Source organism: Melanotaenia boesemani, chromosome 17 (assembly GCF_017639745.1).
Source record: "Melanotaenia boesemani isolate fMelBoe1 chromosome 17, fMelBoe1.pri, whole genome shotgun sequence".
Lineage (NCBI taxonomy): Eukaryota > Metazoa > Chordata > Actinopteri > Atheriniformes > Melanotaeniidae > Melanotaenia > Melanotaenia boesemani.
This window is the reverse complement of record NC_055698.1, coordinates 15123146-15142306: the sequence shown is the minus strand read 5'-3', so window position 1 is coordinate 15142306 and position 19161 is coordinate 15123146. Positions and strand designations below refer to the sequence as shown.

Genomic DNA, 19161 nt, shown 5'->3' with positions numbered 1-19161 from the left:
TAAAAGAAATTCGGGGAAAAAAAACATTGTAGCTCATAATCTTTTAGAGTAATCAAATATAAAAAGATCATGAGCTGACATAAATAATGACAAAAAGTAAAAAGAAATTTCAAAGTCAAATGTTCACTACACAATTTGTCAAACTTTTTCTTTTCTGAATAGTAAAGCGATGTTCCCCTCATGGTGAGAAGGCTTAACCAATTTAATACCCCAGCGTTTGAGAGCAGAAATAATACATAATGCTTGTATAAAAAAGTGTTTTAACTTGACCTCTAATGTCCTTATTACTTAATACTTGCTTTGCATTCTGAATTCTGGTCTTAACTGGTTTGGTAGCATTTCCCTGTACGAGCTTTATTAACTTTGAATGTTTTATAAGTCAGATCAGTGCTTCTCTTTTTGTTCCTCAGTGATGCGAGATGTTATCCTGTGAAAACTGAAAACTAGAATGGGATGCTTAGTCCTGTAGATCTTGGTAAGAGTCTTGGAAATTTCAACAGTCTCTGGAAAACTGTAAATTGCCTCCCAGCAAGTATGAAAACATGAGAGAGAGAGAAAAAAAAGAAGAAATCCAACCAGCAGCAGTGTTTTTGTTTTCAGCCACTGCCCCATTTCAGTCCATCGCAGTACACACAGAGCTTGTTTGGTAAATAAGGAGGATGTGGTCAATGCAAGGATGTGCAAAACTTGAGATTGTTGAGGAGCCAATCTGTCATGTTTGTTTTTTGTGCACTTCCATTGAAAAACCTTTATGTGGTGAGTGCCTGAAGCTACAGGGTGAAAGACGGTGAAGAATGCTCTCCGCCTTTAACACAAGATTGCAGCTGACAACTGTGTGAAGTCGCTGGTGACTGCCAAATAGATGCTCATGTCACAACTTGAAGGATACTTGGAATTCTCTGCTTCAGACTGAATTATCTCTGCTTGCCATCCTCCATTCTGCTCATGATTCATCCAGGGAGATTTTCCAGAGGGATTCACGACTCTACCCTTTATGAATTTATTAAATGAAGGATCAACTTCAGAGCTAATGTTCAGCTAACATTAACGTTTGTGTTTTAATGCTTAATTCTGGACTTTTGAAAGATTCCAGTGATATTTCATTAGTGGATAAAGCAGCTTAAAGAGGAGCCTATAACTTTCCTTTGTATGTCATAAAAACCCCTCAGCTTTAAATGCCCCATATAGCTCTTAAGCTACAGTTAATGTATCTTATTATTTACTAGAAAATGTAATGACTTGTCAACATACCAGGAAAATGACTGAGTCAGAGAAACAATTTATTCAATCAAAGTGAAACTAATCAAGATCAGATATTCAATCGACCATTACTATTATGTTTTTTTTGGTTTGTTTGTTTGTTTTTTTTAATGTACATGCCGATAAAACCCACAGATCCCAACTGCCTTACAGCTTGTCTTTCTGGCATTAAATCCTCGATGACCCAAAATTTCCTTAAAAATTAGATTATTGGACAGTTAATCTTTAGTTTGGATGTGTACCCAGACACGGTATGCCATTTTAAAACAAGTCAACTAGTGTTGGTACTGTGCACTGTGGTGTGTGAAAACCAAATATCACACTTCAGACCAGTCCAAACAATGTTTCAATGTTAAATTGTGGCATTTCTTGAGGGTTTCATATGTGTGCACATGTGTGGGTGGGTTTGTTTCCATCTCATAGGACCACAGCAAGCAACACAGTAATGTAATTACAGCAGGAGTTGTCAACGTAATGAGACTGGATGACTGACTCACCTGATGTGTTTGGACAATCTGCACACACACACACACACACACACACACACACACACACACACACACACACACACACACACACACACACACACACACACACACACACACCTATATGACCCTCAATTAGCTATACTAATGCCTTTCTGTTACTGAATTATTGGGGAAGTTATTATGGGTGAAGACAGCTCAACTCCACACCATCAACTGCTTCCCTGTGAAGTGTACTGAGGTTTATGCACTGCAGGTATAGCTGAGAGAGCTGTAAACAGACTAGAAACTGCTTTACTGGTTGGGCTTTGAGCTGTAGATAACCTCATTATACTCTCTTGTGGAATAAAATAACAGTTCAAACAGAATTATCAAGCTCTTCTCCCAGGATATGTAGAGCTTTAGAATTTCTTATAAAATGTAAGGAGCTGGAACAAATTATAATAGGATTCTTTTAGCTCTTAGAGAAACCAGGAACAAAGTAAAAGTTGACAAATGCCAAAGAAAATAGGTTCTGGCAGACATCTTTGGCATTTCAAATCTCTGCACAAACCTCTATATAATAACAAGGAATAAAAATAACTAAAACGTAAAAACACACCACATAGGGAGGATCCAGTGGCTCTCCTCTTGTCCCCTCTATAAGAATCTTAACTTAAAATCAATAGGAAGTTAGCTCCAGAGGCTTTTTGATTAAATGGCAACACACACTGTAGCTGTTCTAGTGGTACTGAGTTGCTGTACTCAGGCATTTAAAAATGGGACAAATGATGCACCTTAATCACTCAAATAATGTTCTGCATGAAGAATGCGAAATAATAATGAAAAAACATATAAATAAAAAAAAAACTTGTGTAAAAAGTTACATACACTCCTAAGACATACAGTGGATCTGTCCATGGTGCTGAACATATTACTCATTCTGACCTTTTCGGATGGGAGGAAATTAGAAACATTAGGACATCATGTGACTCTCATCTTGTCAGCTCAGACCTGCATGTGTCTTCATGTGTGTGACTACATGTGTGTGTTTGCAAAGATGGGTCTTCTTTCTTTTTGGGCTTCATGTTAATGAATGCAGCAGCCATGGGTGGTAGAGTCCCTACCCCTTCCTGCCATGCCTCATCGCCCAGCTCTCCATCATAGCAACGAGGTGGCATACTGTGAATCACCAAACAGGGCCATTACTCACCATGCCTGGCCCTTTCTAAATAACTTCATAAATATTCCATGGGCCGGCTTAAACGCGGGTGTTGGAGGCGACGTGGGTTGGCGCCGCACAGACGCAGATTCCATTAAGCCCCATGTTCCAGTAGGAACACCACGGGACAATTAATCTTTTAGGAATCTGAAACAGGGAATCAGCAAATGTGAGGGAGTGAAAGATGTAGTATAATTCAATGAAAGAAGGCGAGAGTGATACCTGCATGGTGCTATGAATTATGTAGAGTACAGGAGCGCTGACAGCTAATGTAATGACGCAAGCTTAGCTCACCTCCCCTGATCAAATCTGCAAAGAGATTTCAAGAATAACAAGAAAAGGATATGACGAATGAATTGTGTTAAAAAGAAAAGAAGACGAATGGAAGAAAGGGCAATAACATGAAAGAGCTCGGCGACACCTTTCATTACACATTATCAAATAGCCTCAAAATGATCTAAAAAGTGGTAGGATGCTACTCGTGTGTGGACTGGTGGAATTTTCACTAAATTAATGACACACAAAAAAAGAGAGAAACAGATCGTGAAAACATGAGAAAGGATTAAGAGTCTAAGACGGACAAGAAAAAGGAAGCCAAAAAACATGGACAAAGAGAGGAGAAGCAATAAAGAAAGAGACAAAGAACATCTAGAGGTGAGGAGGAAAGAAGGCAAACAAGACAGTCCTACTGTTGAAATGTCTCATTTTCTTGAGGGAGAGAAAGAAAAAAAAGGGAAAAAGAGAATGTCTGATTCCCGAAGTCAAATCAGCATTTCACTCAGATAAAAAAAAATCAGCACCATCATATTTACTTTGTTTTTATAGAAACTGTCAGGCAGACATGAATTTGTAATGTTTTACATTGATGGAGACACTTTTTGTGGCCACAAAGAGATTTCAGGCTCCATTTTGTGGGCAAGGTTTAGAAAATACAGCGACCTCAGTCACCGTGCGCTTCATGTTTCGTCCCTCTGTGTCATAAAACATGCAGTTATTGTTAGTATGGATGAAGTGATCTCAATAATAAACTGAAGTTGTAGATTTTTAAGCATCTTTAACTGCATTTTGTTTTCGCACAGTTCTGTATGATTTTAAGTTAGAAAGAGGAACCAACCTTAAGAAAAGTCTTCAGAATTTCAAAGATTTCTGAATATTTCTGAATATTTAACCATTGTCCCAACAATCAGCAGCCTTGGACTTCTCTACACAGCTGCCTGCATCTCGGATGATCACAAAATAAAATGATGTCCACAAAGAAGGAGAACTTATTCAGTGAAGAGTTCTCATAGAAGCACTTTCTTACTTTGTAATGTGATTAAAATTTTCTTCATTTTGACATATTTAATGAAAACAACAGTAGACTTTTTTAAGCATGAGGGTAAAACATCCAAGCACTTGTGTTACAGCCAGTTTGAGCAATCAGGGAACACACTAAAACAAAGGGGGGGATAGATTAAAATTAAAAACCAGTTAATTTTACAAGCAAAACCACACAGTCCTAAGCACATCTCAAACACAGATGTTTTGCACCATCTCAGCCCTTGATGTTTACCTTCCGTATTGTCCCTGAAAAGGCAAGTATAGCCAAGACTGGATATCTTTAGTTCTACAAGTCTCTGATCAAAGTTCAAATTTAAGTTTGAGTCAAGATGAAGTTATAATGATGATCTCCAGTGGAGAGAAAAGTCAGCAATGAATTTAATAACCAGACCAAAACACATCAAACTGATCGATCTACTGAAAACCATTCGAGTTTGAACCATATTTCAAGAAGATTCATTAAACTAAGGCATTTCACCACAGAATAAAAATGTAAAAAAAGTAAACAGCTCACAATGTCAATATGATTCTTCTTATGATCGTCTTGAATCCTTGTGGAAAGAAGTTGGCTTCTTCCCACAGGTGGGATGAAGCTATCAGTGTTACACTTTATGTTATTGGTAAAATAATGCTCTATATATAGGACACTATCAAAACTGATAAAAACATTACAGAGAGACAGACACAACCTTCAACATCCTCATTAGTGCCGTGTGTTTTATTGTTTCTCTGCTGAAAAGTCAACCGATGGATGACTGTATCAGTGTGGAGGAAAAACACACTCAAGCTCCTACATGCATACTGTATGTATACAGAGATGCATAGAGAAGCTTTAATGACTCTTTGCTACTCCCTCAGCACCTGCCTGGCCCATTTTACATTCATCCAACTCATACATTCATTAGTGTGCGTTTATATACGCAGAGCTAATGGGCTATGCATGAAAATGCACTTAACTCTCTTCATGAGAAGACGCAGTGCAGCTTATGACTACTGTGAGACATGACGGCTTCCTCCCATACAAATAAGATGCACATTATACGCAGAGAGTGAGAGTATGTGCAAATATTTGTTGGAGCTGTGACAGAGATGGATGGGAAGATTAAGATTTGGGACACAGTAAATATAAATACATTACCATATTTTCTTTTCTCTCCTCCCGCATCCAGTAATTCCCTTCAAGGGATTTGCTTCATTCTATTTCCTTTGCATTTTTGTCCCAATGGTTGCTCCACTTCTGAATAAGGCATTCTTATTATGTGTTAATCAGCTGTATGTGCTGTTATTAAAGCAGTACAATATGGCTTCATAGGTAGGTATACCTCTGCAGGTTATGGGTTCACCTTAGCAATTCTTACCTGTATCTCAGTTTGACAAATACACAGATAAACATACTATATCACATCATTAATATTTATTATAGATCAAAGGCAGTAAAGAGGGTATTATTCAGCTACTGGGGAAAGAGAGGGCTCAGAACAACAAGTTAAGGTTAGTATAATAATCCAATTGTCCGGGCAAACTTCAGCATAGTCAGATAACCAGAAAAAGAAAAACATCATTTACAGTTTTGAAGTATAATTTGCATGCCCAATTGCATGTTCTGTTTATATTTGTTTATCTGAACAAAAAAGTCTATCAAAAACAAAATGTTCTACTTTGAACATTAGCCTACATGGGACAGACCTTTCCCTATTTATGGACTTGAAATGTCTGGTTGTTTAATCTGCTTTTTATATGAATAAAATTAAAGTAGTATTTCTAAGGGGCACTACAGAACCGCAATTGAAGTCAACTAAAAGACAGGATCAGAAGGTCATTTGGATAAAAAACTACAGTGACAGTATTAAAAGAAACACTCATGCATGAAAAAAATACTTACAAAAAAAATTAAGATTAAAAAGGTACCAAATCACTGACAGACCCAAAGGCTCAGTGTTTAGATGAGGCCACAGAAGATGTGACATCACAAAGTCTGTCTCTTTTGGTCAGGGCCAGTGTGCCTGTTAATACATCTCTAAATCTATTCTGTTTGCACAGGTTTTGACAAAGACAGAGTGGACGGTGGAAACATGGTGCATTACAGCCGAGTCTTTCTCAGCTATACAAATGACAGATGAGAGTCTTTTGCATTAAAGTCCATTAAAGGCAGACAGGCACAATAAAGGGCACACCAACTTAAAACCAAGCTAAAAATGCTTTCTTCCTCACTACAGGTAGCAGCAGGGGTCAGTCTGGAGCAGAACTGAGACCAACTCACCCGTTGTAACAAATAAAGACAAATGAAAAGGGCACATCAATTTGGAGTGGATGCAGGCACAGTATCTCTTTCTCTGCACAGCATGCCTCCCAGAGGCTGTATATTAGACTGAGAGGGGCTCAGAGGGGGCGAGGTGCATCACTACATAATGAACTCCCGGCAGAACAATTACTGAGCATAATGGCTGCTTTCATCTTAACAGGGTGGGATTGCATGTACTTGTTAGTGTGTACGTCTCTAGATGCTTGTAATTTTTATATCGTCATGGATTTGTATGGTTAATACAGTTCTTGAGTCTATATAGTCACACTGTAGATTTTCTAAATCAAGAGAGTAGTACAGTGTGTAGATTGTGTGTGTGTGAAACAAAGACTTACGAAGCTCGCCCACTTTCAGAATCTCACAGAGCATCTTGGTCAGCTCGATGCTGCTGCGGCCAAATGGACACTCGTGCTTATCTTCCCTACTGCTGTTCTCCAGAACAATCTGGAAAAACACATGATGAAATCACTCAGAGACTTGACATTTCCAAGATGTTCTGACCCTGTTATCCAGCCATCGTAATTTGGCCTCTGTCAAAGTCTCTCAGATCCTTAAGCAGGCCTATTTTCCCTCTTCCAACATGTCAGCTTATACTCCAACAATGACATGTTGCCTAATCTATCCCACCTCTTGACAGGCGCCGCTGTTACAAGATGTTAATTACTCATACACCAGAATGAAGTATTTCATGACTGTGGCGCAGCTTTGCATTTGAAGAGTGCTTTGTGATTAAGTTCAGAAATTGATTTAACTATGTCATTATGACTGTATCTGCTTGGGAGTTCAAGAATAGATAAAACAACAACAGTAAATAAACAAAAAAATATGAGAATGATGTCAACACACCAAAAAGATTTAAATCTTTTTAGCCAGTAACAGCCTAATATGGAAAATTGAAGGCTGTGATTTCTCCTTCTAGTGAACTGGTAAGGGCTGAGCTGGCATGATCAAGACATGTATTTTCTAAATTTCAGGTCTGGTAAAAAGGAGTAACACATTAACATAACTGCACATAAGGCTTGTAAACTCAATACTTCAAAGCCAGTGTTTAGCTTGATGTTGCAGACAGTTTGCTTGTATGAAGCAGGAGTATAAAATCCTGTTAATCCAGTTAATATAACACAACATAACATAATATGGGACTGACATAGAACAGAATTCAACAACTTCCTTTGTCTTGACTGAGCAGCTTCAGGAAACAAAGTTTAGCTGAAAGAAAACAAAAAATAAAAGAAAAGCAAATAAACCAGAAACTAGAAATAAGTGAGCCTGGGGAAATGTGCTTGGTACGAAGTGTAGGTGAAGATGAGAGATATAACACCACAGAAATAACCATGCAGTGTGTGTGCTTACCCTGATGTAGGCGTCCTGGTGGTGTCTGGCAAAGTAGAGCATGTTATCCAGAGCCAGCATGCCTGGAGGAATCTGGGTGAAATCCACAGCTGGATTGACATGGTTCTGAAAGAAACAATGGAGCAGGTTGAGGCATGTGAGACACATAATAGAAAAATTCCACTTAATTATTTTCTTTTAAGTCTAGTCCAATCAATAAGAAATCAACCCACAATCACATGCAGAGTTTAATCAGTTTTTCAGCTACGGAGACACAAAGCTCCTCTTTGTTCATTCACTTCACATGGTCACAAGCATGTTTTTTGTAGTGATTTGACAGTATCCACTTGCTAAGGCAGAGCTACTTAATTTGGTCCTATGAGGGCCACAATCCTGCAGGTTTTCAGTGTGTCCATGCTCCAACACACCTGACTAAGGCTTAATCAGATGGGTTGAAACATGGCAGCGCAGAATGTTCCCAAATCCCTTGACTTTTTCAATTCCTGGTCAGTTCTGAACTTCACCAATTACAACAACCAAGCTTTGGAATAACAAACCATCCTTTCTAGCTTTCATTCAGCTATCTCCCATAAGATCTAAATACTCTATGGCAGGGGTGGCCAACGTTGGTCCTCGAGGGCCCCAATCCGGTAGGTTTTCCAGATTTCCCTGCTCCAACACACCTGGCTCAAATTAAATGGATCCAACAGCCTATAAGGATCTCCACAATGACTCGTTAGTTTAAGTCAGGTGTGTTGGAACAGGGAAATCTGGAAAATCTGCTAGATTGGGGCCCTCGAGGACCAACGTTGGCTACCCCTGCTCTATAGGATATTACGAATAATACTGTTGTTATTCTATAGCTCAGTCCTCAGATAACTGCTGAAAGTTGATTTGAATCATGATTAATGCTGCATATGCATGTGGACATGCATCAGTCTGGAGCTGAAAAAAGGTGACACAGGATATTGGGCAGGAAGAGGAGCAAAGGAAGTGGAGGATGAAAGAGGAATGGAAGGATCTGAGATCTGCCTCATCAGACTTACAGGACTAAAACAGAAAAAGACATTCAGGCTTGTGCACCTCTCAAAGAAAACCCCCACTCTTTTATGAATTTGTGAAATATGTTTCATCACTTGCAATGATATTCACAGAAGCAAAGCTGAAGGCAAAGAAATGATCCAAGATGTGATAAGGCCTATCCAAAGATTTACAGATTGAGTATTAGTGTGTATGTCTGCAGGCTGTCAAGCAGAGAAAGCAGTCAGAGGATCCTTAGTTAGGTTTACTCTACACAGTGGAGGCAAGGCAGCCCAATTGGCCTTATCTATACTGAGCACACAGCAGTGGGAGTAGAAATGGGGCTGAAACAGCTCTAGGCTTACACCGAGCCCCAGTGGCTTTAGTTCAAACTCTAAAACTTCAGTTAAAACAAAAAAGATAACTGAAGTCACACACATACAGCACAGCAACACACAAATATCTAAACATGAGGGGGGAGCGAAAGAAAAAGAACAAAGAAGTAAAATTAACATTTTATAATTAATGTGTTTAAAAGAAAAGTCAACAATTAACATGGAGCCACAGAAAAACACACTTTGTTTACTTTGCACCACTGAAGCAGTGCTTGTCGGTCGTATTCTGAGTTAGGAAGTAACTTACAATGAAGCCGAGCTTTTTGTAGTCGCGGGTGTACATGGACTTGCGTTTCTCAATGCTGCCGCTGTTGTTGGGCTCACACTCCACATCAAAGGCAATTCTCCGCAGCTCAAAAATGATGTCCCTCTGAGCCTACACATGCAGAGAAGAATATTAAAGTGTAAATCCAGATGGCTTTTCTCCCATTCACCATTTTATTATTTAAGAATACTTCAGCTCCTGCAGTGCCCACGGCGAGGTGGCAAACAGCCAATTCTCTGCACCGCTTTTTATTACACGGCCAAACCTATTATACTAATAATAACAATAATAGTATATCTCTCCGGTCAAATTAAACCAAAGCTGCCAACAAGCAGCTAAAGAAATATTTACAGTTGTTTACTTCTACTGCATCAGGCTCAGCTGACACCTCTGTGATCAATTTCTTTTCTTAAAACTATTTTACTAGAATATCATTTGTACACCTGCTAACCAAAGCAAACTATAAAGTGATCCTAACAAGTTTTGTCTTTGCAGCCAGGCACTGTTGTCACTGTGTGATCGAAAACTCCACCGCTGATAACAAACCAATAAAAACATAATGTCATAATAAATACAGACAGCATAGTGTACTATGAGTTTACATCACAGTCCATCTGCCAGAAGTCAGCCCAACAGATTTACTCGTCTGAGAAAAACTTATTAAAGCTGCAGCCCTGAACGTTTCTATCTGTGCTGCGTTCTTCAGTGAGAAACTATTTTACCCCTATTAGAGGACTGGCTGACAACTGAAGAAGTAAAGAATACTGCCAGCCTCATCCAATAAGAGGATACAGATGATTTACTCTGTGTGTGGGAATAAATTACTGTACAGTTCAATAATTTGAACATTTATTTCTCTGCAGGGCCTTTTGTAGAAGACCTGTAACCATTCTGATTACCTGTAGAGTAGTATAAATGTAACTGTGATAGTGATATATTTTGGACTTTATCTGCTTTTATTTACTGTAGTGTGTTCATCATTATTAACTTTTTATCTTCTTTGCTCTGCTCTGTCAGAATATAGCATTCATTTCTTGTTGTACAGCTTTTTTTCATAATTTCTATTGTTTGTATTTACTGTTATGATTTAGTTTAATCATTTAATTGCCATAAATCTTATTATTTGTATTATGGATGTGATTTATTTGGGAAATTATTTGTAACAACATCAGGTAGGAACCAAACTAACGTTCCCTGTTGACATTTTTTGTGATGACAGTTGCTCGCTAGAAAGCTTGAGGCAGTGGAAGTCTTACTACGTTAAAGATATGCACATTAATTTTCTAAAGAGTTTTTATTTTGCTTAAGCTAATTCATTCCCTCGTGATAGTATGTATGTATGTTCCTTACATGTTTAATTATGATATTTAAAGAAGAATTTAGTGTAATAAACAATGTTATTTCCACATGTGAATTTCAACAGTTTGACTGTGGATTTATGGTTGTTAAGGTATAAACAAACTGATTTTAAAAGTGCAATAAAAATACAGCTAATTTATTATTAACAGTTAATGTTAACTTTTTCAACTAAATTGCAAAGCAGCTAAATCATCGAGAAACGTCATTTTATTAGAACTTCTGCTGTTCGTCAGATGCCATATGTGAAATAAAGTGCATTTATTCAAGTGTGACAAGACAAGAAAACAACACATAAAAACTTGAACTTAAAAGGTCAAACTACAATTTTCTTTTCTTTATTTGCTTTGAGAAAACAAAAAACAATTTTGTCCTCTTTGCGTCTCTAGCATTTCTCAGTCCACACCTGGTCCTGAGGATCCATCTTGGTCATCATGCGGTCCTCCAGCAGGTTGAAGGTGAGCACCTGCAGCACGTACAGCTGATGTGCCATCTCATCGTTAATGGGTGTGGGGCTCCGGATCACATTCTGGGTGGTGTGGGGAGCACGTGAAAGACAGGTTGGATTTACAGGTTTAAAAAAAAAGCGAGAGAGAGAGAAAGAGGAGGATGTTGCAGGAGCAAGACCATTTGAGAGAAAATGACAGGTTAACAGAACAGGATGAAGAGGTATGAGATTTCACAGAAGAAAGAGATGAGCAAAAGAGAGAAAAGGGAGCAGGTGTGAGAAAGTAAGTATTGCGTATAATAATCATGAGTAATTTTCCTTTCTGATACAAGCTGGAACATAGGTGGAAACCTGAACACAGATGAAGAGACAGACAGGAGGAGGTTTTTTTTTTTGTTGTAAGAGAACATGAGCATGGCTCAACTTACAGTGAGAATGATGGAGCGCAGCTGCTTCTGGGCAAGAATGTGGGCCATCTCCTATAACGAGAGACAGAAAAGGGTAGAGAAGTAGAGATAGAGAAAAAAGAGCAGGGAGAAAGTGAAAAGAATCAACATGAGGCGCAACAACATACTGAGGTATGAAAGACTTAAGATTTTCTATGCTATCATGAAAAGTTTAAATGGCCAAATTAACAAACAAAAACAGCTACTGCACACTAATCAGCGACAGGCTGTTAAAATATAGGAAAGTCATACAAAAGGGATACTCTAAATGCACTAAAAGAGGCCTTCCGCAGTGCAAACTACAAAGTGTGCTAATCAAGGGTGCACTTACTGTCAGGGGACAATTTAGGATGTCCACAATGTGCTCATCAAACTACCATGACGTGTGCAGTGAGGAGACAAGGTCAGAGACAGAGAGAAAGGGTGAGTGAGTGAATGTGGTGGGAAACAAAAGTCTGAGATGATGTTAAAAAATAAATAATTTCTGTCAGTGGTGCAGCTTGTGTTATTGTTGGGGAGGGGGAGGTGGTGAGTCAGCAGAACAGTGACAGACTTGGGAATCATAAGCTTTACTGTTTGAGTCCTTATCGCACAAGCAAACACACAAAACGTGCAGATCTTCTGTCCTTGCAGGAAAATACACCAAAAACCAAAACTGCATCGCTAGCCCTCACATATTCTAAAAAAAAGTACTGCAAGTGGTTAGCATCACATTTCAAAACTGTCACTCTGCAGAAATTAAATGAGTTTCCACAGATGTGTGTTACTACACAGGCCTTAACTTGAGCTAAAGGAGGCTGTCAGATACCATTTAAATGAATTCATTGAAACTTGCTGCAAACCCGACACAAATTTGATCCACAAAAATAAAACAAAGAAAAAAAACTTCTTGAAATGTCAAAAATAAGAAACCCTGCAAGATCAGAGTGGGCTTATCTTTGAATGTACTATGAAGCCCATTCTGTGTGCAGTGCAAGAGAAAAGCCGTGGGTTGGCATCATTCATTATTTATGCCAAAGCGCATCACTGGACCCTGTAGTGCTGATGTAAGGGATCATGTGATTGGCTACAGGGTAATGCTTGACATAAAAAAGACAAAGATGGGAGTGTGATGGCGCAAAAACATCTTTCTGCCAGAGATGAATGGAAAGAAAGAAAGAAAGATGCACTCTTTATTACATTGTCACAAGTAGATTTTACTGCTGCAACGGCAGAAATGTTACAGACTCTAGTACTTTTTAGACATGCAAATAGACACTGACATATACATTAAGTATACTGTTGCTGATGAATGCAGTATGAAGTGAAGTATACAGAAAAAGCACCAAAGTGAATGAATGATGCCTCACCTGTCTCTTCTCCTCAGGAGCTTTGAGGAACAGAGCATTGATGACTGCGATGGTGTAAGTCTGAATATCTTGATCAGTCCTGTGATTTAAAAAGAAAAAATGATACATTAAAAAAAGTCAATACAAATAAAAGATTTAAAAAATAGACACTTCATTATTGAATTATGTGGTCTAAAATGCATTTATCAATATGGTGTTATGAAAAACAAGTCAACATAACTAATTTTCACACATTAATTCCTCTAGTTACCCCTGAAGATGTGGGATGAGCTGTCCAATGGTGATCTCTTGCGCCACCTTGTGGTAAAGATCCTGGCTGTTGAGCACCATGGACTCCAGGATGGCCAGTGAGCGCTGCAACACTGCTGTGTCCATGGCTGACTTGTTCACGTAGCTGGCAATCTGGAGAAAAAACAAAGCAAAGGAGATGCATTGAATAATTTATTGTAACAATCTGTAGAAACAAAGATACTAAAAATGAATGTTTCACTTATTTTTAATGACCTAAAGCAATCAGACTTGGAAAATACATCAATAAAAATGTTTCTTAAACTCTTTTGGCCTCTACAAATACAAAACATTAATTTATGCTTAATGCACACATCTATTGATGCACACTTGTTGGCTTTGTTACAGTCAGGAAATTAATTAAATATTTTAGAGGCTGTGAAAGTCATATGAACATTATGATAACAGCATCATCAGTGCACACTCCTCTTAAATCCTGGCCCTGCTTCGTGCAAAATTTTCCTCGCTGACCTTCTTGATGAAGGCCACAGAGAAAGTGTCCCAGGAGACAATCCCGTGATCCATCAGCTCCACAAAGGCCGTCAGCGTGAAGGACAGCAGGTCACCAAAACTACAGGACAACACACACAGACACACAAAAAAAAAAACATAGGAAACTTCTCTCTACCAGATGGCTTGGAAACGTGTAATAGCTGCAAAGCCCAGATGGCTTAGAACATAACAAAGAATGAGCGGTCGGCATAAACAGATAACGAGGTGGCGGAGAAGAGAGGGTGCAGATGAACATACGTTCAATGCTGCAACCTGGTTTGCTGCAGAAAGATAGAGAAAATAAAAGGAGACAGAGAGAGGGAGGAAGAAATGGGAGAGAGGTTTGAGATGCAGCGCAGACAGAATGGCTGTCAGCTAACAGCAGAGGCCGTCAAAGGGACAGCAGGAGCCCGGCGGCGGTCAATCAGGACCAGAAAGCTACATTATAGAGTGAAATCATGCAGTTACACAAATACCAGGAGAAATAAATCACTGAGAGAATCACAGGAAGCCAAAGCAAGGAGCACATTAAACAGCCGCTTCATGTGGTACTGCTGGAAAAACTTAATTAGATATCCAGGGATCAGTTTGTGCCTGCACATTACGCTAAGTATGAAAGAAATTGAGATTACTTCTTTTTTAGCCGTTTTTGTAAAGTTTAAGATTTTGGTTGTTTCATAGTTTCACGAATAGATTTTTACAATGCTGCCATCTACAGCTTACAACTGGTACTGCAGTACTGTGCAGCATGCAGCCATTTGTGTGCTCATCCTTCATGATAACATTATTGCTTGCATCAAACTGAAGCTGTAATAAAGCACAATTAAAAAAATATATATATAAAAAGTTCACTGAGTAAAAACAAAACCCCCAAAATAAAGTTATATAATGGATTTCAAAGCTCATTTTCAGGACTAAAAGACCTTGGGTGTTCAGCATCAGATCAGAAAATATTTAAATAATAGGAAAGCCCCTCAGGGTAAAAATATTTCAAAATAAGCAGTGAAACAACAGAATATCACCGGCAGTACTGCTGCATGGTAGATGATTAGTGAACAGTCAAAGTATGGAAATTAGTAACCCACAGCTGAAAAATGAAGATGCTTTTGCACATGGTACTGGGCTTTTAGACAAACTAAACAATGCAACTTTATATAACTGAAAACTGAAACTAGAGGATAGATTATTTAAAGCAGATCAAAAGAAAAAAAAAAAACCTTGCTGAAAGGATGCCTCAGTGATGATAAAGGTTATTTACTTGTGGTCAAAAGGAAGCTGAATAACGACAGCTGAATGAAAGACAACCCCCTCACCCTTAGCATAATTTTGTCAAGGAAACCAAGATTTAATTCAGGGTAAGTGCTGACATTTACCGTAGATAATAAATGTTGCAATGCCAGACCGTTAATTATGAAATCTACAAGTAGCTGGTTTGAATGAATTTTTCATTGCTGTATATTTTTAGAAATAAATCTTGGCCTTCTTTCAGACTGGTGAAAAAGTAGAAATGACTTTTGTCTTTTAATCTGTTGCCCAAAACCACATGCAAGAAATTAAAATGCAACACTGATTTTAGAACAGAAGCCTGTTAATGGTTGTGCTAATCAAAAAAAAATATCTCATAAGGCACCGAGGTCAGTCTTTATCATGCAGACTTGACCAGCAGGTTAGGAAGAGCAAAGAGCCAATAACGTTACCCATCAGGGGTGAGGGGGGCGGGGGGTGTGGGAAAGGGAGGGGCTTACCAGGGCTTCATAATCTTCTGTAGTTTCTGATAGCGCCTGCAAAGATTTAAGAAACTTTGGTGTCACAGGTGGGAAACACACAACATAAACTTAAAGTCTCAGCCAGCACAGCGAAGCAAACAACACACATCACAGTCTCAAGTGAAACATCCCTGCAAGAGGTCAGACTCCAGGGAGGTGCAGCCTCTCACATAAATTGAAAGTGTTCTTTTTTGTAAAAGCTCCAACACAAACATTCACTAATCACCCCTTATGTTTTAATTCCCTTACTCAATGTAAACACCTTTGACCAGTAAGCCTGCTCAGACGCTGGAAGCATGCAAAGCAGAAGCAGCTGAAAAGGTGCTTCGCTACAAACTTTATGTACAAGGAGCAAGCTCAAGAACAGATGACAATAAAATCAAGTCTGTTTGTGTTACATGTTGGCCTCCGGAGAAGGAGAAAGGAACAAAGTCTTGCACACCATTAAATTTTCAGCAGCTTGGAGTATTGTACAGCAGTGTGCTGCAGTAATGATAATATTAATAAAAAAGAACTAATTCTAACAACAGGTGCAGTTTTAGGATTACATTTACTCTGGATAATTTAGAGTTATCTCTACTTACTGAACAGCTGTTAGGAAAATAAACAGCAGAAATATTCAATCCTTTTCATCTGGTGAAGCATGAATAATAAAACCTCAATGAAACTGAGGTGAAGCTGGGAAAAGTGGGCTAAAATAGCTTTAAACCTGGAGACATGAGGAAGGTAGGATCCCACTCAAAGTAATAAGGGAGCATTTTAAAAGAAGCCCTCCCCCTTAATGAAGTATCTGGAGCTGCACTGCACATTCTGAGCTGCTAAAACATGAAAGAACAACAAGAATTAGATGTTTAATCTGTAATAGCTAAGCTTTCATATACTTTTGTTGTCGTCTAATAGGTGTCCTTGATTCTGTTTTGTTTTCTTACAGAGGCCATTGGATATATTCTGCTTCATCTTTATGTGGATTAAGCTCTCCTTTAGTAAAGCAAATTTGTTGGGCAAAACACAGCAGTCAGACCATCGTTCTGCTTGCTAAGACGCTGGACAGGACAAGTTGTTTTTTTTAAAAGAAAAAAAAATGAGTCGCTTAATTCAGTGACATGGTCAAAGGATATGATCCTCTAACTGGCTACTGATATTAAATGACAGGCTCTAAATTATTTTCCCTTATGTTAACTGTTACTATATTTACTTTAATAATATTAATTTGTCATGGAGACGGGTTTTCTGGATATCTGACTCAAACAATAAGGCAGGTGCTTTGTATGTGCAGGTACACCAACTATTAAAAGGAAAAGAAAGAAGAATTTTTAGAATTCCTTACATTTTGTTAATTCAGTTTCATTCAACTTTACTCTTGCACATTGATGCTCTTAATAACACTACCAGAAATATTTTACTAGTTTAAATTATTCATTTGACGCAGTAAAGCATAATAAAACAAAACAAAGAGAAAAAGCAAAGGAAAAAGGGTTGTTGTTCCATGTTTTATCACTAGAGGTCGATATTTGCCTTTAACTGGTAAAGCTAATATACACAACAACTAATTTCCACGTGAAAACATCTCATCTTTGGCAGAAGCATTAGATTACAGAACAGCTCTGCCCTCAGGAGTCTGGAGCATCATGTCTCTTAAATAATAACACTTCATCAAATTGGCTGGCAGGAGCACTAATGAGTGTGTACGTGTTTGTGTCTGATACCTATCTGCATGTCCATGTTTCACAAGCTCTTTTTGTTGAGATGGAAATGGAACAGAACCACTTGCCCTTCTCTCTCTCTCTCCCACACACAACACCCTCAAACTCTCCCAAGCTGAATAACTGATGGTAGTTTACATAAAACATATCTAATCAAGGAGCTGCGAACAGCGTGCAGTTAAGATCAGTGCTGCGGTAAGATTAAGCAGGGTCAAATATTTGATCATTCAATATTCTATTCAAATATGAGGAGAGGCTTCAATGATTTCTTAAAAGAAGTGAATATATAACTGAAGGCACTGGAGGTTCATACCCTGAAATAACAGGCTGTCATGTTGTTTCTGCTGTAAAGAAGAGATTAAACATCTAACTGGAATTTGAGCCTTTATGCACCTACAAAACAAATAGTTACAGACCTAATAATGAAAGTATTGCTCAATCTAAGTATTTAGCACAAATGATAATTAACTTCAAAGAATTTGCTGTTCAGAGTGTGTTCTCACATATCAGACTGTGGTTCCTCCACAATCTGGCTGGACTTTAACTTTAACTGAAGCTGTAGGAAGGCCACATTGGACATGGTGTGAATGTGCATTTACTCCATGAGTGAGGTGCAAACTTCTTATGTGAGCAAACTATTCTTCTGTCTATGTTTTCTCTTTATGGAAAAGGGTTGGATAATGAGAACTACATGAAGCGGAAAATGACCAAGTTCTGCGCAGCTGGCTTCTGCCAGTTTGCACCATATGTTAGCTGGTGTGTGTGTCTTTAAACGCACTTGTGCTGCCGTTCTCTGGGTTTTGACTTCTTGCACTTACACATTATGCTACAGCTGCATGGATACACACATACTTGCTCTCACCTCTCCTGGTACCAAAGCTGAGAAATAATACCCCAGCAAAAAAAGTCCTCTCTTTAACCTTCACAGGAGACGGTCTCCAGGGCTTAGGGACACATGCATACAATGAGTATTCCAATCTGCTGAACAGTCAAAACCTAATACACAGCTCTCCTGGCAAAAAAAAAAAAAAAACATCAGCTGGAGCCATTATTTCTTTCACAAGCTGCTCTCTCCAAATCACACCTGGACCAGAACCTTCAGAGTGTGACAATCTGGCTCTGGATCCAACCTCAGGAGACTAAGCAGCAGACTCCATTTGATCTTCACAAAACATCATTGTTTCATTAGTTTACTTGTCTTTTCTCCTGAACCTTGTCAATGTCATTATCATTTACAGGGAAGTGGAACATTGAGTAAGCAGAAGAGGGGCTCAGCAATTTTCTCCTGATCAGATCTGAAAACAAATCAGGAATTCTAAGAATTTTATTTCCTCTGCAATTTGTCTGCATGCTGCACTATAATCAGGGTATGATCACTGTGGTGGTGCAGCAGTTTTCTTTTTAGTGATCACTAACCACCAGTCTCAAGATGAAATGTAAATTTCATGACTTTTGCAAAAGAAACTAGACTTCATTAAATCGTGGATTTACAAAGGTTGTGCAGATGTACTTCTCTTTATTCTTCTCACATTAATGCAAAAAGGCATAAATTATTTGTCAAGTCAGAGACAAAAAAAAAAAAAAATTGCTGTTCAGTTTAAGAATTTCACTGTAATTCTGTGAGTTAGGGTTTCACAGCCATTATGAGAAATACCCTTTTTTTTAAAAAAAAAAACTAACCTCAGACATATCTTGGTAGATGAGTACAGATATCTCATCACCACAGAGTCTTC

At 38.4% G+C, this 19161-nt stretch overlaps 1 protein-coding gene across 5 annotated transcripts in view; it reads right to left on the bottom strand.

Moving 5' to 3' along the window:
* The window catches only part of elmo1 (engulfment and cell motility 1 (ced-12 homolog, C. elegans)), an 89647-nt gene that overhangs the window by 32052 nt on the left and 38434 nt on the right, over window positions 1-19161 (bottom strand). For 2 of the 5 annotated variants that reach the window (XM_042012482.1, XM_042012483.1), the window contains exons 7-16: window positions 15705-15740; window positions 13939-14038; window positions 13430-13581; window positions 13180-13258; window positions 12162-12203; window positions 11813-11863; window positions 11343-11465; window positions 9563-9691; window positions 7922-8026; window positions 6904-7012 (exon numbers count right to left, since the gene is read on the bottom strand). In XM_042012482.1, coding sequence (XP_041868416.1) covers window positions 6904-7012; window positions 7922-8026; window positions 9563-9691; window positions 11343-11465; window positions 11813-11863; window positions 12162-12203; window positions 13180-13258; window positions 13430-13581; window positions 13939-14038; window positions 15705-15740 — 926 coding nt within the window. The remainder of the gene's footprint in view (window positions 1-6903; window positions 7013-7921; window positions 8027-9562; window positions 9692-11342; window positions 11466-11812; window positions 11864-12161; window positions 12204-13179; window positions 13259-13429; window positions 13582-13938; window positions 14039-15704; window positions 15741-19161) is intronic. The other 3 variants (XM_042012484.1, XM_042012485.1, XM_042012486.1) reach the window with 3 other exon arrangements.